Source organism: Pristiophorus japonicus, chromosome 14, assembly GCF_044704955.1.
Source record: "Pristiophorus japonicus isolate sPriJap1 chromosome 14, sPriJap1.hap1, whole genome shotgun sequence".
Classification (NCBI taxonomy): Eukaryota; Metazoa; Chordata; class Chondrichthyes; family Pristiophoridae; genus Pristiophorus; species Pristiophorus japonicus.
Genome location: NC_091990.1, coordinates 132,276,448 through 132,295,521, shown reverse-complemented (window position 1 = coordinate 132,295,521; position 19,074 = coordinate 132,276,448). Strand labels below are relative to the sequence as shown.

General features: G+C 44.6%; 1 protein-coding gene across 5 annotated transcripts in view; it reads right to left on the bottom strand.

Annotated features, from left to right (window-relative positions):
• The window catches only part of ppp6r3 (protein phosphatase 6, regulatory subunit 3), a 150,468-nt gene that overhangs the window by 27,539 nt on the left and 103,855 nt on the right, over positions 1-19,074 (bottom strand). For all 5 annotated transcript variants that reach the window (XM_070899622.1, XM_070899624.1, XM_070899626.1 and 2 more), the window contains exons 17-20: positions 16,361-16,491; positions 15,750-15,877; positions 11,124-11,274; positions 10,128-10,225 (exon numbers count right to left, since the gene is read on the bottom strand). In XM_070899622.1, coding sequence (XP_070755723.1) covers positions 10,128-10,225; positions 11,124-11,274; positions 15,750-15,877; positions 16,361-16,491 — 508 coding nt within the window. The remainder of the gene's footprint in view (positions 1-10,127; positions 10,226-11,123; positions 11,275-15,749; positions 15,878-16,360; positions 16,492-19,074) is intronic.

Below are 19,074 nucleotides of genomic sequence, written 5' to 3'. Positions count from 1 at the left end.
ACAACACTCAAGAAGCTTGACACTATCCAGGACAAAGCAGCCCGCTTGATTAGTACCCCATTCACCACCTTAAACATTCACTCCCTCCACCACTAGAAAACTGTGGCTACAGTGTGTACCATCTACAAGATGCACTGCAGTAACTTGCCAAGGCTTCTTCGACAGCACCTCCCAAACCCATGACCCTCCACCACCAAGAAGGACAAGGACAGCAGGCCCATGGGAACACCATCACCTCCACATTCCCCTCCAAGTCACACACCATCCTGACTTGGAAATATATAATTGTTCCTGGGTCAAAATCCTGGACCTCCTCTCTAACAACATTGTGGAGTACCTTCACCACATGGACTGCAGCAGTTCAAGGCGGCGGCTCATCGCCACATTCTCGAGGGCAATAAATGCTGGCCTCACCAGCAATGCCCACATCCCGTAAATTAATTTAAAAAATATATAGATAACTGCGAAGTGCTACAGTTTGGTCGGAAGAATAAGAAGGCCTCATACTCCTTGGAAAATAAGTGTCTATATACGGGTAGAGGAACAGAGGGATCTGGGGAAAGATACACAAATAACAAAGTAGCGACACAGATTAATAAAGGCATTAAAAAAACAAAGCATTAGCGTTCATTTCTAGAGAGACAGAATTGAAAATCAGAGAAGTTATGTTAAACTTGGAGAGAACCTTGGTTAGAATGCAAAAGCTTCTATAGATGTGAAGAGAAAAAGATTGGTGAAGACTAATGTTGGTCCCTTGCAGTCAGAATCAGGTGAATTCATAATGGGGAACAAGGAAATGGCAGATCAACTGAACAAATACTTTGGTTCTGTCTTCACTAAGGAAGACACGAATAACCTCCTGAAAATAATAGGGGACTGAGGGTCTAACAAGGAGGCGAAATGGAGGAAAATCCTTATTAGTCAGGAAATTATGTTGGGGAAATTGATGGGATTGAAGGCCGATAAATCCCATGGGCAGGATAGTCTGCATCCCAGAGTATTTAAGGAAGCAGCCCTAGAAATAGTGGATGTATTGGTGATCATTTTCCAACATTCTATAGACTCTGGATCAGTTCCTATGGACTGGAGGGTAGCTAATGTAACCCCACTTTTTAAAAAAAGGAGGGAGAGAAAACAGGGAATTATAGACCGGTTAGCCTGACATCAGTAGTGGGAAAAATGTTGGAATCACTTAAAGATATAATAGCAGTGCATTTGGAAAGTAGTGACAGGATCGGTCCAAGTCAGCATGGATTTATGAAAGGGAAATCATGCTTGATAAATCTTCTGGGCTTTTTTGCAGATGTAACTAGTAGAGTGGACAAGGGAGAATCAGTGGTTTGGACTTTCAAAAGGCTTATGACAAGGTCCTACACAAGAGATTAATGTGCAAAATTAAAGCACATGGTATTGGGGGTAATGTATTGTCGTGGATAGAGAACTGGTTGGCAGACAGGAAGCAAAGAGTAGGAATAAACAGGTCCTTTTCAGATTGGCAGGCAGTCACTAGTGGGGTACCGCAAGGTTCAGTGCTGGGACCCCAGATATTTACAATATACATTAATGATTTAGACGAAGGAATTGAATGTAATATCTCCAAGTTTACAGATGACACTAAGCTGGGTGGCAGTGTGAGCTATGAGGATGCTAAGAGGCTGCAGGGTGACTTGGACAGGTTAGTTGAGTGGGCAAATGCATGGCAGATGTGTTATAATGTGCATAAATGTGAGGTTATCCACTTTGGTGGCAAAAACAGGAAGGCAAAATATCTGAAAGGTGACAGATTAGGAAAAGGGGAGGTGCAACGAGACCGAGGTGTCATGCTACATCAGTCACTGAAAGTTGGCATGCAGGTACAGCAGGCGGTGAAGGCGGCAAATGGCATATTGGCCTTCATAGCGAGAGGATGAGTATAGGAGCAGGGAGGTCTTACTGCAGTTGTACAGGGCCTTGGTGAGGCCACACCTTGAATGTTGTGTACAGTTTTGGTCTCCTAATCTGAGCAAGGACATTCTTGCTATTGAGGGAGTGCAGCGAAGGTTCATCAGACTGATTACCGGGATGGCAGGACTGACACATGAAGAAAGATTGGATCGACTAGGTTTATAGTCACTGGAATTTAGAATGAGAGGGGATCTCATAGAAACATAAAATTCTGACGGGATTGGATGGGTTAGATGCAGGAAGAATGCTCCCAGTGTTGGGGAAATCCAGAACCAGGAGTCACAGTCTAAGGATAAGGCGTAAGCCATTTAGGACTGAGATGAGGAGAAACTTCTTCACTCAGAATTGTGAACCTGTTGTTGAGGCCAGTTCGCTAGATATATTCAAAATGGAGTTAGATGTGGCCCTTACGTCTAAAGGGATCAAAGGGTATGGAGAGAAAGCAGGAATGGGGTACTGAAGTTGCAATATCAGCCATCATCATATTGAATGGTGGTGCAGGCTCGAAGAGCCGAATGGCCGACTCCTGCACCTATTTTCTATGTTTCTATGTAGACCACACTTGGAGTACTGTGAATAGTTCTGGTCTCCATATTATAAAAAGGATATAGAGGCACTGGAGAAGGTGCAAGAAAGATTTACTAGAATACCAGAACTGAGAGGTTATCACGATCAGGAAAGATTGAACAGGCTGGTGCTCTTTTCTCTAGAAAAGAGAAGACCTGATAGAGACCTTTAAGATTATGAAAGATTTTGATGTATTAGACAGAGAAACATAGAAACATAGAAAATAGGTGCAGGAGTAGGCCATTCGGCCCTTCTAGCCTGCACTGCCATTCAATGAGTTCATGGCTGAACATGCAACTTCAGTACCCCATTCCTGCTTTCTCACCATACCCCTTGATTCCCCTAGTAGTAAGGACTTCATCTAACTTCTTTTTGAATATATTTAGTGAATTGGCCTCAACAACTTTCTGTGGTAGAGAATTCCACAGGTTCACCACTCTCTGGGTGAAGAAATTCCTCCTCATCTCGGTCCTAAATGGCTTCCCCCTTATCCTTAGACTGTGTCCCCTGGTTCTGGACTTCCCCAACATTGGGAACATTCTTCCTGCATCTAACCTGTCTAACCCCGTCAGAATTTTAAACGTTTCTATGAGGTCCCCTCTCATTCTTCTGAACTCCAGTGAATACAAGCCCAGTTGATCCAGTCTTTCTTGATAGGTCAGTCCCGCCATCCCGGGAATCAGTCTGGTGAACCTTCGCTGCACTCCCTCAATAGCAAGAATGTCCTTCCTCAGGTTAGGAGACCAAAACTGTACACAATACTCCAGGTGTGGCCTCACCAAGGCCCTGTACAATTGTAGCAACACCTCCCTGCCTCTGTACTCAAATCCCCTCGCTATGAAGGCCAACATGCCATTTGCTTTCTTAACCGCTTGCTGTACCTGCATGCCAACCTTCAATGACTGATGTACCATGACACCCAGGTCTCTTTGCACCTCCCCTTTTCCTAATCTGTCACCATTCAGATAATAGTCTGTCTCTCTGTCTTTACCACCAAAGATGTTACCACTTGCAGGCAAGACCAGAATTAGGGGCCATAAATATACAATAGCCACGAATAATCAATTGGGAATTTCTTTACCCAGAGCGTGGTGAAATTGTGGAGCTCACTACAAGGAGCAGTTGAGACGAATACCTTGGATGCATAGAAACATAGAAAATAGGTGCAGGAGCAGGCCATTCAGCCCTTCTAGCCTGCACCGCCATTCAATGAGTTCATGGCTGAACATGAAACTTCAGTACCCCCTTCCTGCTTTCTCGCCATACCCCTTGATCCCCCGAGTAGTAAGGACTTCATTTAACTCCCTTTTGAATATATTTAGTGAATTGGCCTCAACTACTTTCTGTAAGGGGGAAGCTAGATAAACACATGAAGGAGAAAGGAATACAATGATATGAAGATGGGGTTAGATTAAGAAGGGAGAGAGGAGGCTCATATGGAGCATAAATACCAGCTTACACCTGTTGGGCTGAATGGGCTGTTTCTTTGGTGTAAATACTATGTATTATAGAATCATAGAAATTTACAGCACGGAAGACGACCATTTTGGGCCATCGTGCGCACGCCGGCCAACAAAGAGCTATACAGCCTAATCTACTTTCCAGCCCTTGGTCCATAGCCCCATACGTTACGGTACTTTGGGCCCAACTTTGTCCAACCCCTTTTTTCGGCGCGCTGACTTTCCGCACTGGAATGGGCGCCGGGAAAAAGTCACCCCACCCTCGCCGCACTTCAGAGTCCCCGGAGTCCCAGCGTGGCGTACATTCTGAAGTGGGGGGGGGGGGGGGGTGGGAGCGGAGTAACAGGCCAGCAACTGCGCACACAGGCAATGGTGTCGGCCAGATATGCGCAATAGCGGCAAAACTTGGCACTCGGCCATTTTTGAAGTGCATCGCAGCTGCTATTCGTCGCGTGCCAGGAGAGCTCTGAATTGAAATAGCTGTTGTGCTGAATGCAAACAGCAGTGCCCTGCCTGAAATTAACTGTTGCATGCCTGGAACAGTGTTTGTGATCATTGCAAAAGTGCTGTTAAGTGTCTCAGAGGACTGTGTGTTTTGATAAATCACAGTTTGACTAAGTGCAGTGGAAAAGTGTGTCAGAGCATTGCAAAAAAGTGTTGTTAGTGTCTCCGAGCAGTTGCAGCAATAATGCAGTCCACCAAAAACAAAGAATTGCTTGCATGACAAAGTCGAGTCACTAGTTACTGTCATTGAGAACAGATGGCAGCACCTGGATACCAGCAGAGGTCACACAAAAGTGCCACCCAAAGAGATGAAGAAACGCTGAAAGGAAGTTGCAGAAGAATTCTGCGGATTGGTGAACAACAAGAGATTTGGAAGGCAGTGTAAAAAGTAGTTAGTGTAAGTAATATTTCCATTTATTCAATGTAATTTCAATTGTAAATGTGAAGAGCTGTATATGTCCCACCCAGCAGAAAGATACCCTCTAAAAAGTTGCATTTTCATCTGGCCCACAACAAAAGGGAAACAACTAGAACAGTAGGAGGACTGGCAAATCTGCACCCACTGACACCCTTGGAAGAGAGGATCGCTGCTTTGATGGGTCTTGCCTGGAAAAAAACCATCAGTACTACACAAGCTAGGCCCACACGTGAGGGAGTGGGTATGTCATGAAAAGTCAACTCAACCTGCTGCCTGGCCTGCTATGTGTGAGCCTACTCATGCCACCCATTTCACTGTTCTGTTATATGTTGCAGAACTTGAGGACAATCCTCCTGATGATCCAAATCAAAATTCAGACGTGGACGAGCCTGAAGAGGAGAGCAACCCCCCAGAACATGGGGGTGAGGGGCACTTGAGTGGATGTGGGAGGGGCTCGATGACAGGAGTGTTCTACTGAATCTTGGAGGTCAACATCTCACTTGCCAGGCTCTTCTGTGATCAGTGGTTCGACATTCTATGGTTTCCCACCATCTGAGGTTGCAGGTCCCAGTGGTGGTGGTGGTGGCGTTGTGCCGCAGCATTGCACACTCGTGGCCCCACCTTCCGAGGTTACAGGTCCCAGCAGTGGTGGTGGTGGTGCTGATGCAAATCAGCAGGGAACACCCAGGGTCCCAAGGTCCCAGCCTGCGCCTCCCAGTGGGATGCTGCGAGCCAGATCCAGGGGGAGGGGAAGGAGATATGAACCACACTCTCCTGAGTTGCAGGATGCAACAGATGTGGTTCAGATGATGGCATTGGGTGGGGTGAGCGTTGAGCTTACCCAATCACTCCTGGGCACCATAACTGGGGTGAGTGAGAAGGTAGCAGGACTGTCGGGAGAAGTAACAGTAATGACACAGGAAATGGGAACCGTGTCCACTAACATCAGTGAGGGAATGGTGGCCATGAGGGATGGAATGTCAGAGGTAGTGGAAAGGACTACAATTGCAATGACCAAGGCCATGAGGGAGGGAATGTCCGTTAGCTGCTGCAGTAAGGGAACAGGCCCAGACCCCACGCCCATGGACAGAATCAACTGCCACTCCCACTCCAATCCCCGCACCAAGCTCTGAATAGGCCGAGGCTGCGCCCTCCAGCTTGCCAACTGGGCCCTCCAACTTGCCACGTGACGTTGACACCCCCCCACCCTCAAGAGGTGCCCAGTGGCCAAGCTGTTAGAAAATAGAATCTTGGTGTGCACCCCAGAAACACTGCGCCACCGCCTGCGGGCAGGGGTGGTGGAGAGCCCGAGACCAAGCGCAGCGGGAGGCCTTAGACTAAGGGGGAGGAGAGATGGATGCAGCTTTTCTTTGCTGCTGTTGTTTATGTCACTTCACTCACTGTTCTAACTGTTCTCACATTGGGTGTTTTTTGAGAGTTATGTAACATTTCATGTTTATAAGTGATCTTAACGTTTAAGTGATAAAGAGTAAAGTTTGATACAAGAATATTTTTATTACACTAAAGTTAAGTATATTGCAAAGTTTTGAATAAAATATATTTTACATTAAAAATGAATCATGTTCAATTAAACAACACAAGATTAGGAACAGCTCCAAAAAAAATAACACCCCCCTCCAGCTCGCATTTCTCCGGTCACTCAGCACCCACCCCACCCCGGCGTCCAGCAGCTTGCACTTCTCTGGTCGCTCGACGGCCCCCCTCCAGTGACATCGCGGCCAGCAGCTCGCAGTTCTCCGGTCGCTCTGGACTCCCGGTACGTGTCTTCCCTCCCCTATCCCAGGCCAAATGGCCTCACGCACAGACCGGCCCGCTGCCTTTCCCGGGCCAACTTCAAAGATCACGGTAGGATTTTCTTCATTTTTTTAATTAGTATTTTAATGGTTTGAGCTTTTCCTTGCAATGTTTGGTGCTTGGTTGTTGAGGTCCTCTCCAGTTCCCTTCCCTATCCTTGCCCTAATGTCTGTCGAATGTGTGCTGCTTTTTCTTCACTGCCCACAAGGTTTTTCAGAACTGGCCACATACGCTGACCTAAGTCGATTTGGAGTAAGTTTTTGCTGGCCAAAATGGCATTAGTGGCCAAAACTGACGTAAGTGTCTGGGAATGCCCCCTTTTGAAAAAAAAACTGACCTAAAAAAAAAATCGTACCTAACTGACTTACTCTAGAGCAAATTTTTGGGGGAAAATGGTATTTTTTTAAACTTACGCCAGAAAAAACAACTTACTCCAAAATAATTGATACATTCATGGCCAAAGTTGGGCCCCTTTAAGTGCAAATCCAAGTATTTTTAATAATGTGGTGAGGCTTTCTGCCTCTACCACTCTTTCAGGCAGTGAGTTCCAGACCCCTAGCGCCCTCTCTCTGGGTAAATAAATTTCCCCTCATATCTCTTCTATATCTCCACCCAATTACTTTAAATCTATGCCCCCTGGTTGTTAACCCCTCTGCCAAGGGAGACAGGTCCTTCCTATCCAGGCCCCTCAATTTTATACACCTGAATCAGGTCTCCCCGCAGCTTCCTCTGTTTCAAAGAAAACAGACTTAGCATCTACAATCTTTCCTCAGCCAAAATTCTCCAGTCCAGGCAACATTGTAAATCTCCTCTGCACCCTTTCCAGTGTAATCACATCTTTCCTGTAATGTGGTTACTAGAATTGCACACAGTACTCCAGCTGCAGCCTAACCAGTGTTTTATACAGTTCAAGCAGAACGTCTTTGCTCTTGTATTTCATGCCTCGACTAATAAAGGCAAGTATTCCATAGGTCTTCTTGACCACCTTATCAGCCTGGCACGCTACCTTCAGGGATCTGTGGGCCTGCAGTCCAAGGTCCCTTTGTTCCTCTACACTTTTCAGTGTCATACCATTTAATGTGTATTCTCTTGCCTTATTAGGCCTCCCCAAATGCATTACCTCACACTTATCCAGAGTCAATTCCATTTGCCACTGTTCTGCTACATATCTTCCTGCAGTCTGCAGCTTTCTTCTTCATTATCAACCACACAGCCTATTTTAGTGTCATCTGCAAACTTCTTAATCATACCCCCAACATTCAAGTCCAAGTCATTGATATATACCACAAAAAGCAAGGGACCCAGCACTGAGCTCTGGAGAACCCCACTGGATACAGACTACCAGTTACAAAAACACCCATCAACCATTACTCTTTGCTTCCTGCCTCTGAGCCAATTTTGGATCCAACTTGCCACTTTGCCCTGGATCCCACGGGCTTTTACTTTCATGTCCAGTCTGCCACGTGGGACCCGATTAAAAGCTTTTCTAAAATCGATATACACTGCATCTACACACTGTCCTCAACGACCCTCCTGGTTACCTCCTCGAAAAATTCAATCAAGTTAGTCAGACACGACCTTCCCTTAAAACCCATGCTGACTGTCCTTGATTAATCCATATCTTTCCAAATTAAGATTTATCCTATCCCTCACGATTTTTTCAAATAATTTTCCCACCACTGAGGTTAGGCTGATTGTAATTACTTGGTCTATTCCCTTGTCCCTTTTTAAACAAAGGTACCACATTAGGTAGTCCTCCAATCCTCTGGCACCCCACCTGTAGCCAGAGAGAACTGGAAAATGATGGTCAGAGGCTCTGCTATCTCCTATTTTGCTTCCCTTGAAATGTATCCCATGTTTTTAATCAGGGCCTGGGGATTTATCCACTTTCAAAGCTGCTAAGCCCCTTAACACTTCCTCTCTCACTATGTTTATCTTGTCTAATATTTCACACTCCTTTTCCTTCATTGCAATGACTGCATCGCCCCTCTCTTTTGTGAAAACAGATGCAAAGTATTCATTAAGAATCATAACCATGACTTCTGCCTCCACACAGATTTCCTTTATGGTCTCTAATAGGCCCCACTCTTTCTCTAGTTATCCTCTTGCTCTAGTTATCCTCTGGGTTTTCCCTGATTTTACTTGTCAACATTCTTTCATGCTCTCTCTTTGCTTTCCTGATATCTTTTTTAATTGCACCCCTGCACTTCTTATACTCCTCTAGCATTTCTGCAATACTGAGTTCTTGGTATCCGTCATAAGCTTCCCTTTTTTCTCCTTATCGTACCCTGTATGTCCCTTGACATCCAGGGGCCTCCAGATTTGTTCGCTCCACCCTTTTTCTTTGAGGGAATATACTTGCTCTGTACCCTCAGAATCTCCTCCTTGAACACCTCCCACTGCTCTGACAGTGATTTATCAAGTAGCCGTTTCCAGTCCACTTTGGCCAAATCCTACCTCAAGCTCAGCAAAATTGGCTTTACCCCAATTAAGAACCTTTTTTTCCCCTGGTCCACCTTTGTCCTTTTCCATAACTACCCTAAATCTTACTGAATTATGATCACTGGCACTAAAATGCTCTCCCACTGATACCCCCTTCATTCCCCAAAACCAAGTCCAGAACTGCTCCCACCCTTGTTGGGCTTGTTACATACTGGCTAAAGAAGTTCTCCTGAATGCATTTTAGGAATTCCGCATCCTCTGTACCATTCACACTACTTTTTCCCCAGTTAATAAGAGGGTAGTTGAAATCCCCCACGATTACAGCTCTATTGGTTTTGCACTTCGCAGCAATTTGTTCTATCTCCCTCTGACTGCTTGGGGGATCTATAGTACACTTCCTGTAGTGTGATTGCCTCTTGTTTCTTCGTCAATTCAACCCATATGGCCTCGTTTGATGACCCCAACATATCATCCCTTCTCAGAGCTGTAATTATTTCTTTAATTAATACTGCAACCCCCCCTCCTTTTTTATCCCTTCTCTATCCTGTCTGAAAACCCTGTAACCAAGAATGTTGAGCTGCCATACCTGCCCTTCTTTCAGCCATGTCTCAGTAATAGCTATAATATTATATTCCCAAGTGTCTATCTGTGCTCTCAGCTCATCAGCTTATTGCCTATACTCTTTGCATTGAAGTATATACCATTTAGTGATTCCAAACTCTCACTGTATATTTCCCAGCCCTTGTTTCCTCTGTCTTCCAAATTCACTTTCTACTTTTTTGCTGCCCAATTCCAGCTTTGCTTTTCTCCGCACTGAATCGATGTAGAATGCCAATTTCAAACAGGCTGATTTGCATATTACATTATAATTATTCAGTCACAGTAGTTTTCAGTTTATAGATAAGTTTTTCATACAGCTTTTTCTATAACATTTTTTTATCAATTAAACATCTGTGACAAGCAAGGAGGAAGATTACCTTCAGGACGTGCTGTTACACTATTGTGATGGGGATCCACTGGGTCAGAACTGGTTTCCATATCAACTGGGGAGCTACTTCTTAAAGGATCATTTGAACTGAAAGGAAAAATATTTGGTTTATTTCAACTTACTCCTTGATACAATAGTGCAATATTTACCAAATGCATACTCCTTTACACATGTAACATTACGGACATGAATCTGTTAACCATATAATGGCCATGACAACATTTGAAACTGCATGCCTTGATGCACTTTTTTCTTTTAAGTGGGGCAATTTCTATTTTCTCACCTAAAATATTGTCTCCCATGGGAAGAGATTCACAGAATGTTAGTGCAAGGAGAGGAAGAGGAGAGAGAAAAACATTAGGTGCCCTTTAAGATTACACTTATGGTACCGTTTTTGCATCTCAACCCGACTCGAGGGGAGTGGTGCAAGATAGGAGCCTCACTCCTTTTGGGTTTTAAGTCACATTAATTAGGGTACAGATTCTTTAACAGTTGGTTTTGGATCAGTCACTGGAGCTTACGGAGCTAAAACGTCTTCAACCTTGATGTTATTTTGATCAGATGATCGTTCCCTACTCCAATGTAGTCAAGAGCTTATTTTGAAACATTCTTTGACAGCGGAGGGTAGCAGCAATTTCAAGAAACACGGTATGCAATGTAACACAAAACATTTATTTTAATAGCACCAGGTAGGTTGGACAAAATCTTGGTGCACGAGGTATAATGTCTTACAATAAATATTACATTACGCACTAAAGGAAAGGTAATTGGTGTGCGGGCAAGAGACCAATGGCAATATCAGAGATATGGTTTTAAGATGATCCTAAAGCCTGGAAAGAAGTAATGTGGTAAAATACTATTGGAGGGAGTTCCAGGACTGGTGCTTAATGATCGGCCTCCAATAGTAGATTGGAGGGGAGTATTAATAACCACGATTACAAAGCGCAACAGGACATTTTTTGGGAATGTACAGAATAAATATTACCTTAATTGAGATGAAAAATCAGAAAATGTAGCCCATCCAGTTTCCTGTGATGCTGGATCGCCTGAACTCCACAAAGTAGGTTCACTAGAATTTGCTGCAGTTACATTTGCAGTTTCCATAGGCACTTCAAAGTTTGCTGTCCATCCTGGGGCTGTAAAACAATTTGCAATGTTTTACTGTAACAAAACAATCCATGATAATCATGGTCTTTAATTCATGCATAAAAAAAGGTGCTCGTGTGTCTCAGTGAATAAAACCTTTGGGTAGTTCTGGGAAATACAGTCTTTTCAAATTATAGTTAATATACTTTAACAGTTCTAATTGTTGTTCATTCCTTAGCTTCCTATTTTATAACTTATTTCTCTAACAACCTCCGAATTTACCCCCATACCCCATTGTCTAACAAATGGAGACAGGCAACTGTGCCAGAGGCCTCTATCAATGCTATGTTAACACAAGTAGTCAATACACTAATTCTCCCCTCTGGCAGTGGGGAGGGTTATCAAGGTCTCCAGTACTTGGCATAAGTGCCAATAGTTCATCATGTGATTTAGCAGGTTTATGATTATAGGGGATTACAAATTCCCTGGGAGGACAGACGCACCAATGTTAGCGTCCACGACTAGGCCAACATCCCCAGCATTGAAGCACTGACCACACTTGATCAGCTTCGCTGGACAGGCCATATAGTTCGCACGCCAGACACAAGACTCCCAAAGCAAGCGCTCTACTCAGAACTCCTTCACGGCAAATGAGCCAAAGGTGGGCAGCGGAAACATTACAAGGACACCCTCAAAGCCTCCCTGATAAAAGTGCAACATCCCCAATGACACCTAGGAGTCCCTGGCCAAAGACTGCCCTAAGTGGAGGAAGTGCATTGGGAGAGCGCTGAGCTCCTCGAGTCTCGTCGCCGAGAGCGTGCAGAAATCAAGCACAGGCAGCGGAAAGAGCGTGCGGCAAACCAGTCCCACCCACCCCTTCCTTCAACGACTATCTGTCCCACCTCTGATAGAGACTGTGATTTTCGTATTGGACTGTACAGCCACTTAAGGACTCATGTCAAGAGTGGAAGCAAGTCTTCCTTGATTCCGAGGGACTGCCTCTGATGAGGATTATAGGAGCCATCACAGTCAAGCCTAATCTTGTTCTTACATACACATACATATTTCCAGCAAGGGTCATGATACAATCAGAACTAATAATACTAAATCCAATTGATTAATCCCTCATCATCGGCAGTCCCTCGAAATCACGACTTGCTTCCACTCAAAGTGAATTCTTAGGTGACTGAACAGTCCTGTACGGGAATTACAGTCTCGGTCACAGATGGGACAGTCATTGAAGGAAAGGGTGGGTGGGGAGTCTGGTTTGCCACACGCTCCTTCTGCTTGCTTTCGGTTTGCTCTCGCCGACGAGAATCAAGGTGCTCAGCACCCTTCTCAGATGCTCTTCCTCCACTTAGGGTGGTCTTTGGCCAGAGACTCTTGGGTGTCAGATGTTGCATTTTATCAAGGCGGCTATGAGGGTGTCCTTGAAACATTTCCTCTGCCCACCTTTGGCTCGTTTGCCGGGTAGGAGTTCCAAGTAGAGCGCTTGCTTTGGGAATCTTGTATTAGGCATGCGAACAATGTAGCCCGCCCAACAGAGCTGGTTGAGTGTGGTAAGTGCTTCGATGCTGGGGATGTTGGCCTGATCGAGGACACCAACGTTGGTGCGCTTGTCCTCCCAGGGGATTTGCAGGATCTTGCGGAGACGTCATTGGTGGTATTTCTCCAGCAATTTGAGCCGTCGACTGTATATGGTCCACGTCTGTTCCATACAGGAGAGCGGGTATCACTACAGCCCTGTAGGCCATAAGCTTGGAGCCAGATTTGAGGGCCTGATCTTCAAACACACTCTTCTTCAAGCAGCCAAAGGTTGCGCTGGCGCACTGGAGGCGGTGTTGAACCTCGTCGATGATGTCTGCCCTTGCTGAGAACAGGCTCCATCCAGAGTTATGGAAAGTGGTCCACATTGTCCAGGGCCACGCTGTGCATCTTGATGACTGGGGGGCAGTGCTGTGTGGCGGGGTCAGGTTGGTGGAGGACCTTTGTCTTACGGATGTTTAGTGTAAGGCCCATGCTTTCGTATGCCTCGGTGAAGATGTTGACTATGACGGAGTTCAGCCTCTGACTGCGAGCAGATGCAAGTGCCGTCCGCGTACTATGGCTGGACGACAGAGGGTGGGACGGTCTTGGATCTGGCCTGGAGATGACGAAGGTTGAACAGGTTCCCACTGGTTCTGTAGTTTAGTTCCACTCCAGCGGGGAGCTTGTTGAGTGTGAGGTGGAGCATTGCAGCAAGGAAGATCGAGAAGCGGGTTGGCGCGATGACACAACCCTGCTTGACCCCGTTCCAGACGTGGATTGGGTCTGTGGTGGATACATTGGTCAGGATCATGGCTTGCATGTCGTTGTGGAGCAGGCGGAGGATGGCGACAATCTTTCAGGGGCAGCAGAAACCGAGGAGGATGCTCCATAGACCCCACGGTTAAGAGTGTCAAAGGCCTTTGTAAGGTCAAAGGCGGCCATGTACAAGGGTTGGTGCTGTCCACTGCATTTCTCTTGCAGTTGTCACGCTGTAAAGATCATGTCCATTGTACCCCGTAATGGACGGAATCCACACTGTGACTCCGGAAGGAGCTCAGCCACCACAGGGAGAAGACGGTTGAGAAGGATTCTAGCAATGATCTTCCCAGTGGCTGATAAGAGATTCCTCTGTAGTTGCCGCAGTCAGACTTGTCCCCTTTTTTAAAGATGGTCACGATTACTGCATCTTTGAGATCTCCAGGCATACTCTCCTCCTTCCAGATGAGGTCATGCATTCATGCCAATAACGCCTCTCCGGCATACTTTAGTGCCTCAGCAGGGATTCCATCCGCTCCCGATCACCCCTACCATCATTTTGGCTGAGATCTGCTAACTTGGTACAGACCTGGAATGTTTCAAGGCAGTACATTGGAATGTTCCAATGCATTTTACCCAGAGTCACTAAAGTTGCATTTTAATAGTTTAATGGCAACAATGTTTGTTACAACATCTAAATCTAACCTATGCTTACTATGTCCTCATTATGTCCTTTCCTGTAGCTAGAACTTAACACAAATTTAGAATAATAGGCACAAAACAGCAGAGGTCCAACATAAAATGAAAAATGCCATCATAGTTGAGACTACAGAGTGCATTTACATAGTGTCCCAGAGGTTCTAAAGTGTACATAACCAGTACACCAGGGAATGATTGATACTGATATTTGGTAAAAAAAACACTTTCTTCAACCAACAAATCCTCAAGGGTTGAGAAAAAACGCACATTGTATTCAAACTGAAATAACCTTGCTATGGAATACAATGACGAAAGACAAGAAGTTATATTAAAAGATCTCCATGGCACAAACTGAGTACTTAATTTAAGAATTATGGGCCCAAGTTTCCACATGATTTGCGCCTGATTTTTTAGGAGCAACTGGTGGAGAACGGACTTAGAAATCGCAATTCTCCACATTTTTTTTTCTGCAGTTCTCGTCAGTTAGAACAGTTTCACTTTGGAACAGAATTTTTTCTTCAAAAGGGGGTGTGTCCAACCACTGACGCCTGATTTCAAAGTTTCCACAGTGAAAACGTACTCCAAACTAACTTAGAATGGAGCAAGTGAAGATTTTTGTAGGCCTGAAAAAACCTTGTCTACACATTAAAAAATCAGGCGCAGGTTACAAATTAGGCGTCCGGAATGAGGTGGGGGGGGGGGGGGGGGGGGGAAAGGGAAGTCATTAAATTATATAATAAATCCTTATTTATACTTATACAAATATTATACAAATAAATTCAACCTGAATAAAAATTTATAAGCAAAGAAAAGATTAAATAAACCATCTTCCTACCTGTGTCAAAGTGCTTCAGCCAGGGAGAATGCTGCAGGAAGCCTCATAAGTTGAGGCAGCCGTTTGTTCCCGCAGGGGGGGGGGGGGGAAGGCGGAGGAAGCCGTTCGTTCCCATGGGGGGGAAGAGAGGGGGAGGGGGGAGGAGGCAGCAGTTCATTCCCGCGGGGGGGGAGGGGGGGTGAGGAAGAAGCCGTTCCCGACGGCGGGCGGGGCAGGGGGAGGGAAACGGCTGCCTCAACTTTGAGGCTTCCTGCAGCCTTCTCACTGCTGTAAGAAGCCTCAGTGCTGATGGCAATGTACTTTTATTAAAAAAATTTTCAAAAATTAAACAGCTACAAAGAACTACAAAAATGGCCGAGTGCCAATGTTTCCTTCACACTGCGCGTGCGCGAACGCTCCAACGCGCACGCGCAGGATTGCCGGCAGGAAAAAAACTAATTTAAATGGTACCCGCCCCCTCCCACTTACAAAATCGGCGCGAGTGGTAGGCTCCGCCCCCCTGGGCGCCACGCCAAGCAGACATGGAGTTGCAGAGCGCTCCAGAATCGCGCGTTTTTTTTCCGGCGCGAAAAACGGGCGCCCAGCTCGAAGGGGCGCCCGTTTTTTATCGTGTGGAAACGTGGGGCCTTTAAGAGCAACTGTAGTTAAGAGCTTTCCTCAAATATTTTTCACCAAAATGCAAAGGGTTGCATTACAATCACTACTTGCCATCATTTATATCTACTTCCATTCTATCATCTGGATTGGCACTACTGGGCTCAAATGAATTATTCCTTTTATCCCCATCTTCATCTTCAGAATCTGTGCTTTCTTCACTGTCTGTGCTACCCGAACTTCTGCACAAAATAGAAAATAAAGTTGTAGTAAATTCTGATTTAACTATCAAAATAGCTTTAAGACTTGTATTTCTTGGGATTAGCTGAATCAATTCAAGGCAAGGGGGAAGGGGTTGAGGGAGGAAGAGGAGGAAGGGGAGGGTGAGAGGGGAAGAGAGGGAAAGGGGGCGGGTGAGGGAGGAAGAGGGGGAAGGGAGCGGGGAGGTGGGGAGAGAGGGGGATGAGAACAGACCGAATGAATGGGCAGGAAAGGGAGTGAAACGGTTGAATGCCATCAAAAGAGAGCCAACACAAATACTTGGCCTTGTTGAAGGGAAGGAGAGATCGCTGAGATATCAATGCAGTTAAACGGCAATAATGGATTCAAATGCATTTCAAGTCCCAATCACTAGAAACCATGCTGTTAAATTAGCAGGAAATCTACTAATGAATGATTTCTGTCTTTTTACCAAAAAGTTAGGTTATCGCCACACGCCAACTTACCGGTGTCGATTTTGTGTATCTTGTGCAAAAGTTACATCCTTTTCATCCCAAATATCATCTTCATCAGAACCGCTGTCATCAAATTGCTGAATCCTCTCTTTACAGCAGGCCTCAAATAGAGCTACATTAGCCTGGACCAAGATGGAAAAATGTCAGAAGTTCCCAACAGGATAAAATTCAATTTAAATTATTTTAATTTAAGATTCCAAAATGCAACAAACCAGCCACTATTTCAAACCTAAACTGAATCCTTCATACAAATTAAGTGAAGAGGAAAAAAAAAGCACAAAGATGCGTGTGTACACGCGTGGGAGAGTCACCTGCAAATATTTACACACTCCTGGGAACACACTATCCCAACTTCCAAAAGAAAATAGTGCTTCAATTTCAGAACACACATTAACGTAAGTTAACAAATACAAAAAAGATATCAAACTCTAATGACTGGTGCTCCCTAGGGTCTACTGAACAGAGCATGAAAACATATTCTCGTGAACTGATTCAATAGGTAATTTCTTTGAGATATAGGTATTTATTTAAGCCAATGGTCTATCACTTATTGGATCCAACATAAAAAAAACTTGCAAGTGTTAATCTTTCACTTAGAAACCCATCTCCCAGCAGTCATCCTCACTTCATGGCTAACCTAAAAGGGATTCCAAAAAGTCTTCTATAGGCATATGAACAGTAAAAGGGCTGTCTGTCAAGCAGTGGGGGTGATTATGGACAAAAATGGAGATCTATTGGTGGAGCAGAAGGCATGGCTAAGGTACTAAATAAGTACTTTGCATCAATGTTTACCAAGGAAGAGGACTTTGCCAACACTATGGTAAACAGGGAGGTTGCCGGAATACTGGATGAGATTAAAAAAATAGATAAAGAGGAGGTACTAGGAAGGCTGGCAGTACTTAAAGTAGGTAAGTCACCCAGTCCAGATGGGATGCATCCTAGGTTGCTGAGGGAAGGATGTAAATTGTGGAGATGCTGGCCAAAATCTTCCAATCCTCCTTAGATACAAGCATGTTTCCAAATGACTGGAGGATTGCAAATGTTATACACCTGTTCAAAAAGGGGAGATGGATAAACCTGGCAATTTCAGGCCAGTCAACTGGTGGTGGGGAAGCTTTTAGAAACAATAATCCAGGAGAAAATTAACAGCCACTTGGATAAGCATGGACTAATAAATGAGAGACAGCACGATTTGTAAAGGGCAAATGTGTTTGACTAACTTGATTGAGTTTTTGATGAGGCAACAGTGTGGGTGGATGAAGGCAATGCAGTTATATTATGTATATGGACTTTCAAAAGGCGTTTGATAAGTACCACATATTAGGCTTGTTGGCAAAATTGAAGCCCATTGGATAAAAGAGGTAGTAGCAGCATGGATACAAAATTGGCTAAGGGATAGAAAAGAGTTGGTGAATGGCTATCTTTCAGACTGGAGGGAGGTATACAGTAGAGTTCAATGTTCAGTACTAGGATCACTGCTGTTTTTGATATACATTCATGACTTAGACTTGGGGGTACAGGGCACAATTTTGAAATTTGTAGATGACAAAATTTGGAAGTAGTAAACAGTGAGGAATATAGCAATAGGCTTCATGAGGACATAGATAGGCTGGTGGAATGGGCGGATACATGGCAGAAAAGTGTGAGGTAATACATTTTGTTAGGAAGGCTGAGGTATACAAGTTAAATGGTACAATTTTAGTCGCTGCAAGAAGAGACACCTGGGGATGCTTAAGTACAAATCTTTGAAGGTGGTAAGACAGGTTAACAAAGCAGTTAATAAAGCAGATGGGATCCTTGACTTTCTAAATAGAGGCATAGAGTAGAAAAGCCAGGAAGTTATGATTAACCTATATAAAACACTTTTAGCCCCAGCTGGAGTATTGTGGCTATTTCTGGTCACCACACTTTAGAAAGGAAGTGGAGGCTTTGGAGAGGGTACAGAAGAGATTTACTAGAATGGTACCAGGGATGAGGGATTACAGTTACGTGGATAGACTGGGGAAGCTGGGATTGTTCTCCTTGGAGCAGAGAAGGCCAAGAGGAGATTCAATAGGGATGTTTAAAATCATGAAAGGTTGAGGTAGAGTAAATAAAGAGAAACTGTTTTCAATGGCCGAAGGGTCACGAATCAGTGGTCACAGATTTAAGGTGATTGGCAAAAGAACCAGAGGCAACATGAGGAAACACTTTTTTTTTTTAAACTTAACTAGTGGTCAGATTTAGAATGCACTACCTGATAGGGTGGTAGATAGTGGATACAGATTCAATAGTAGCTTTCAAAGGACAATTGGATAAATTCCAGGAATATAAGGAAAGAGCATGGGAGTGGGACTAACTGGATTACTCTTCGAAGGAGCTGACGCAGACTCAATGAGCTGAATGTACTCCTTCTGTGCTGTACTATTCTATGAACAGTGCCATGTTGCTACTAGTGTACAAAGTTACAGCAGAGAAATCTGGAGGTGAAATATTTCAATATAGTTCTGTACTTCCATTTGATGCAGCTCTGCTATCTAACACAGATGCGGACAATTACAGCGTTCCTACAGCCTAACCTGGATGAGATCAGCTAGTTCACCAGAGATAAATCAAATTTGGAGCCTTCCTGCTTTGCATGGCTCAGCTATTCACTGGGTTTCAGAAGACCTTAAAACATTGGTGGCAATATTTTGCAATTTCTTCTTGCCCAAATTGTTGTCCAC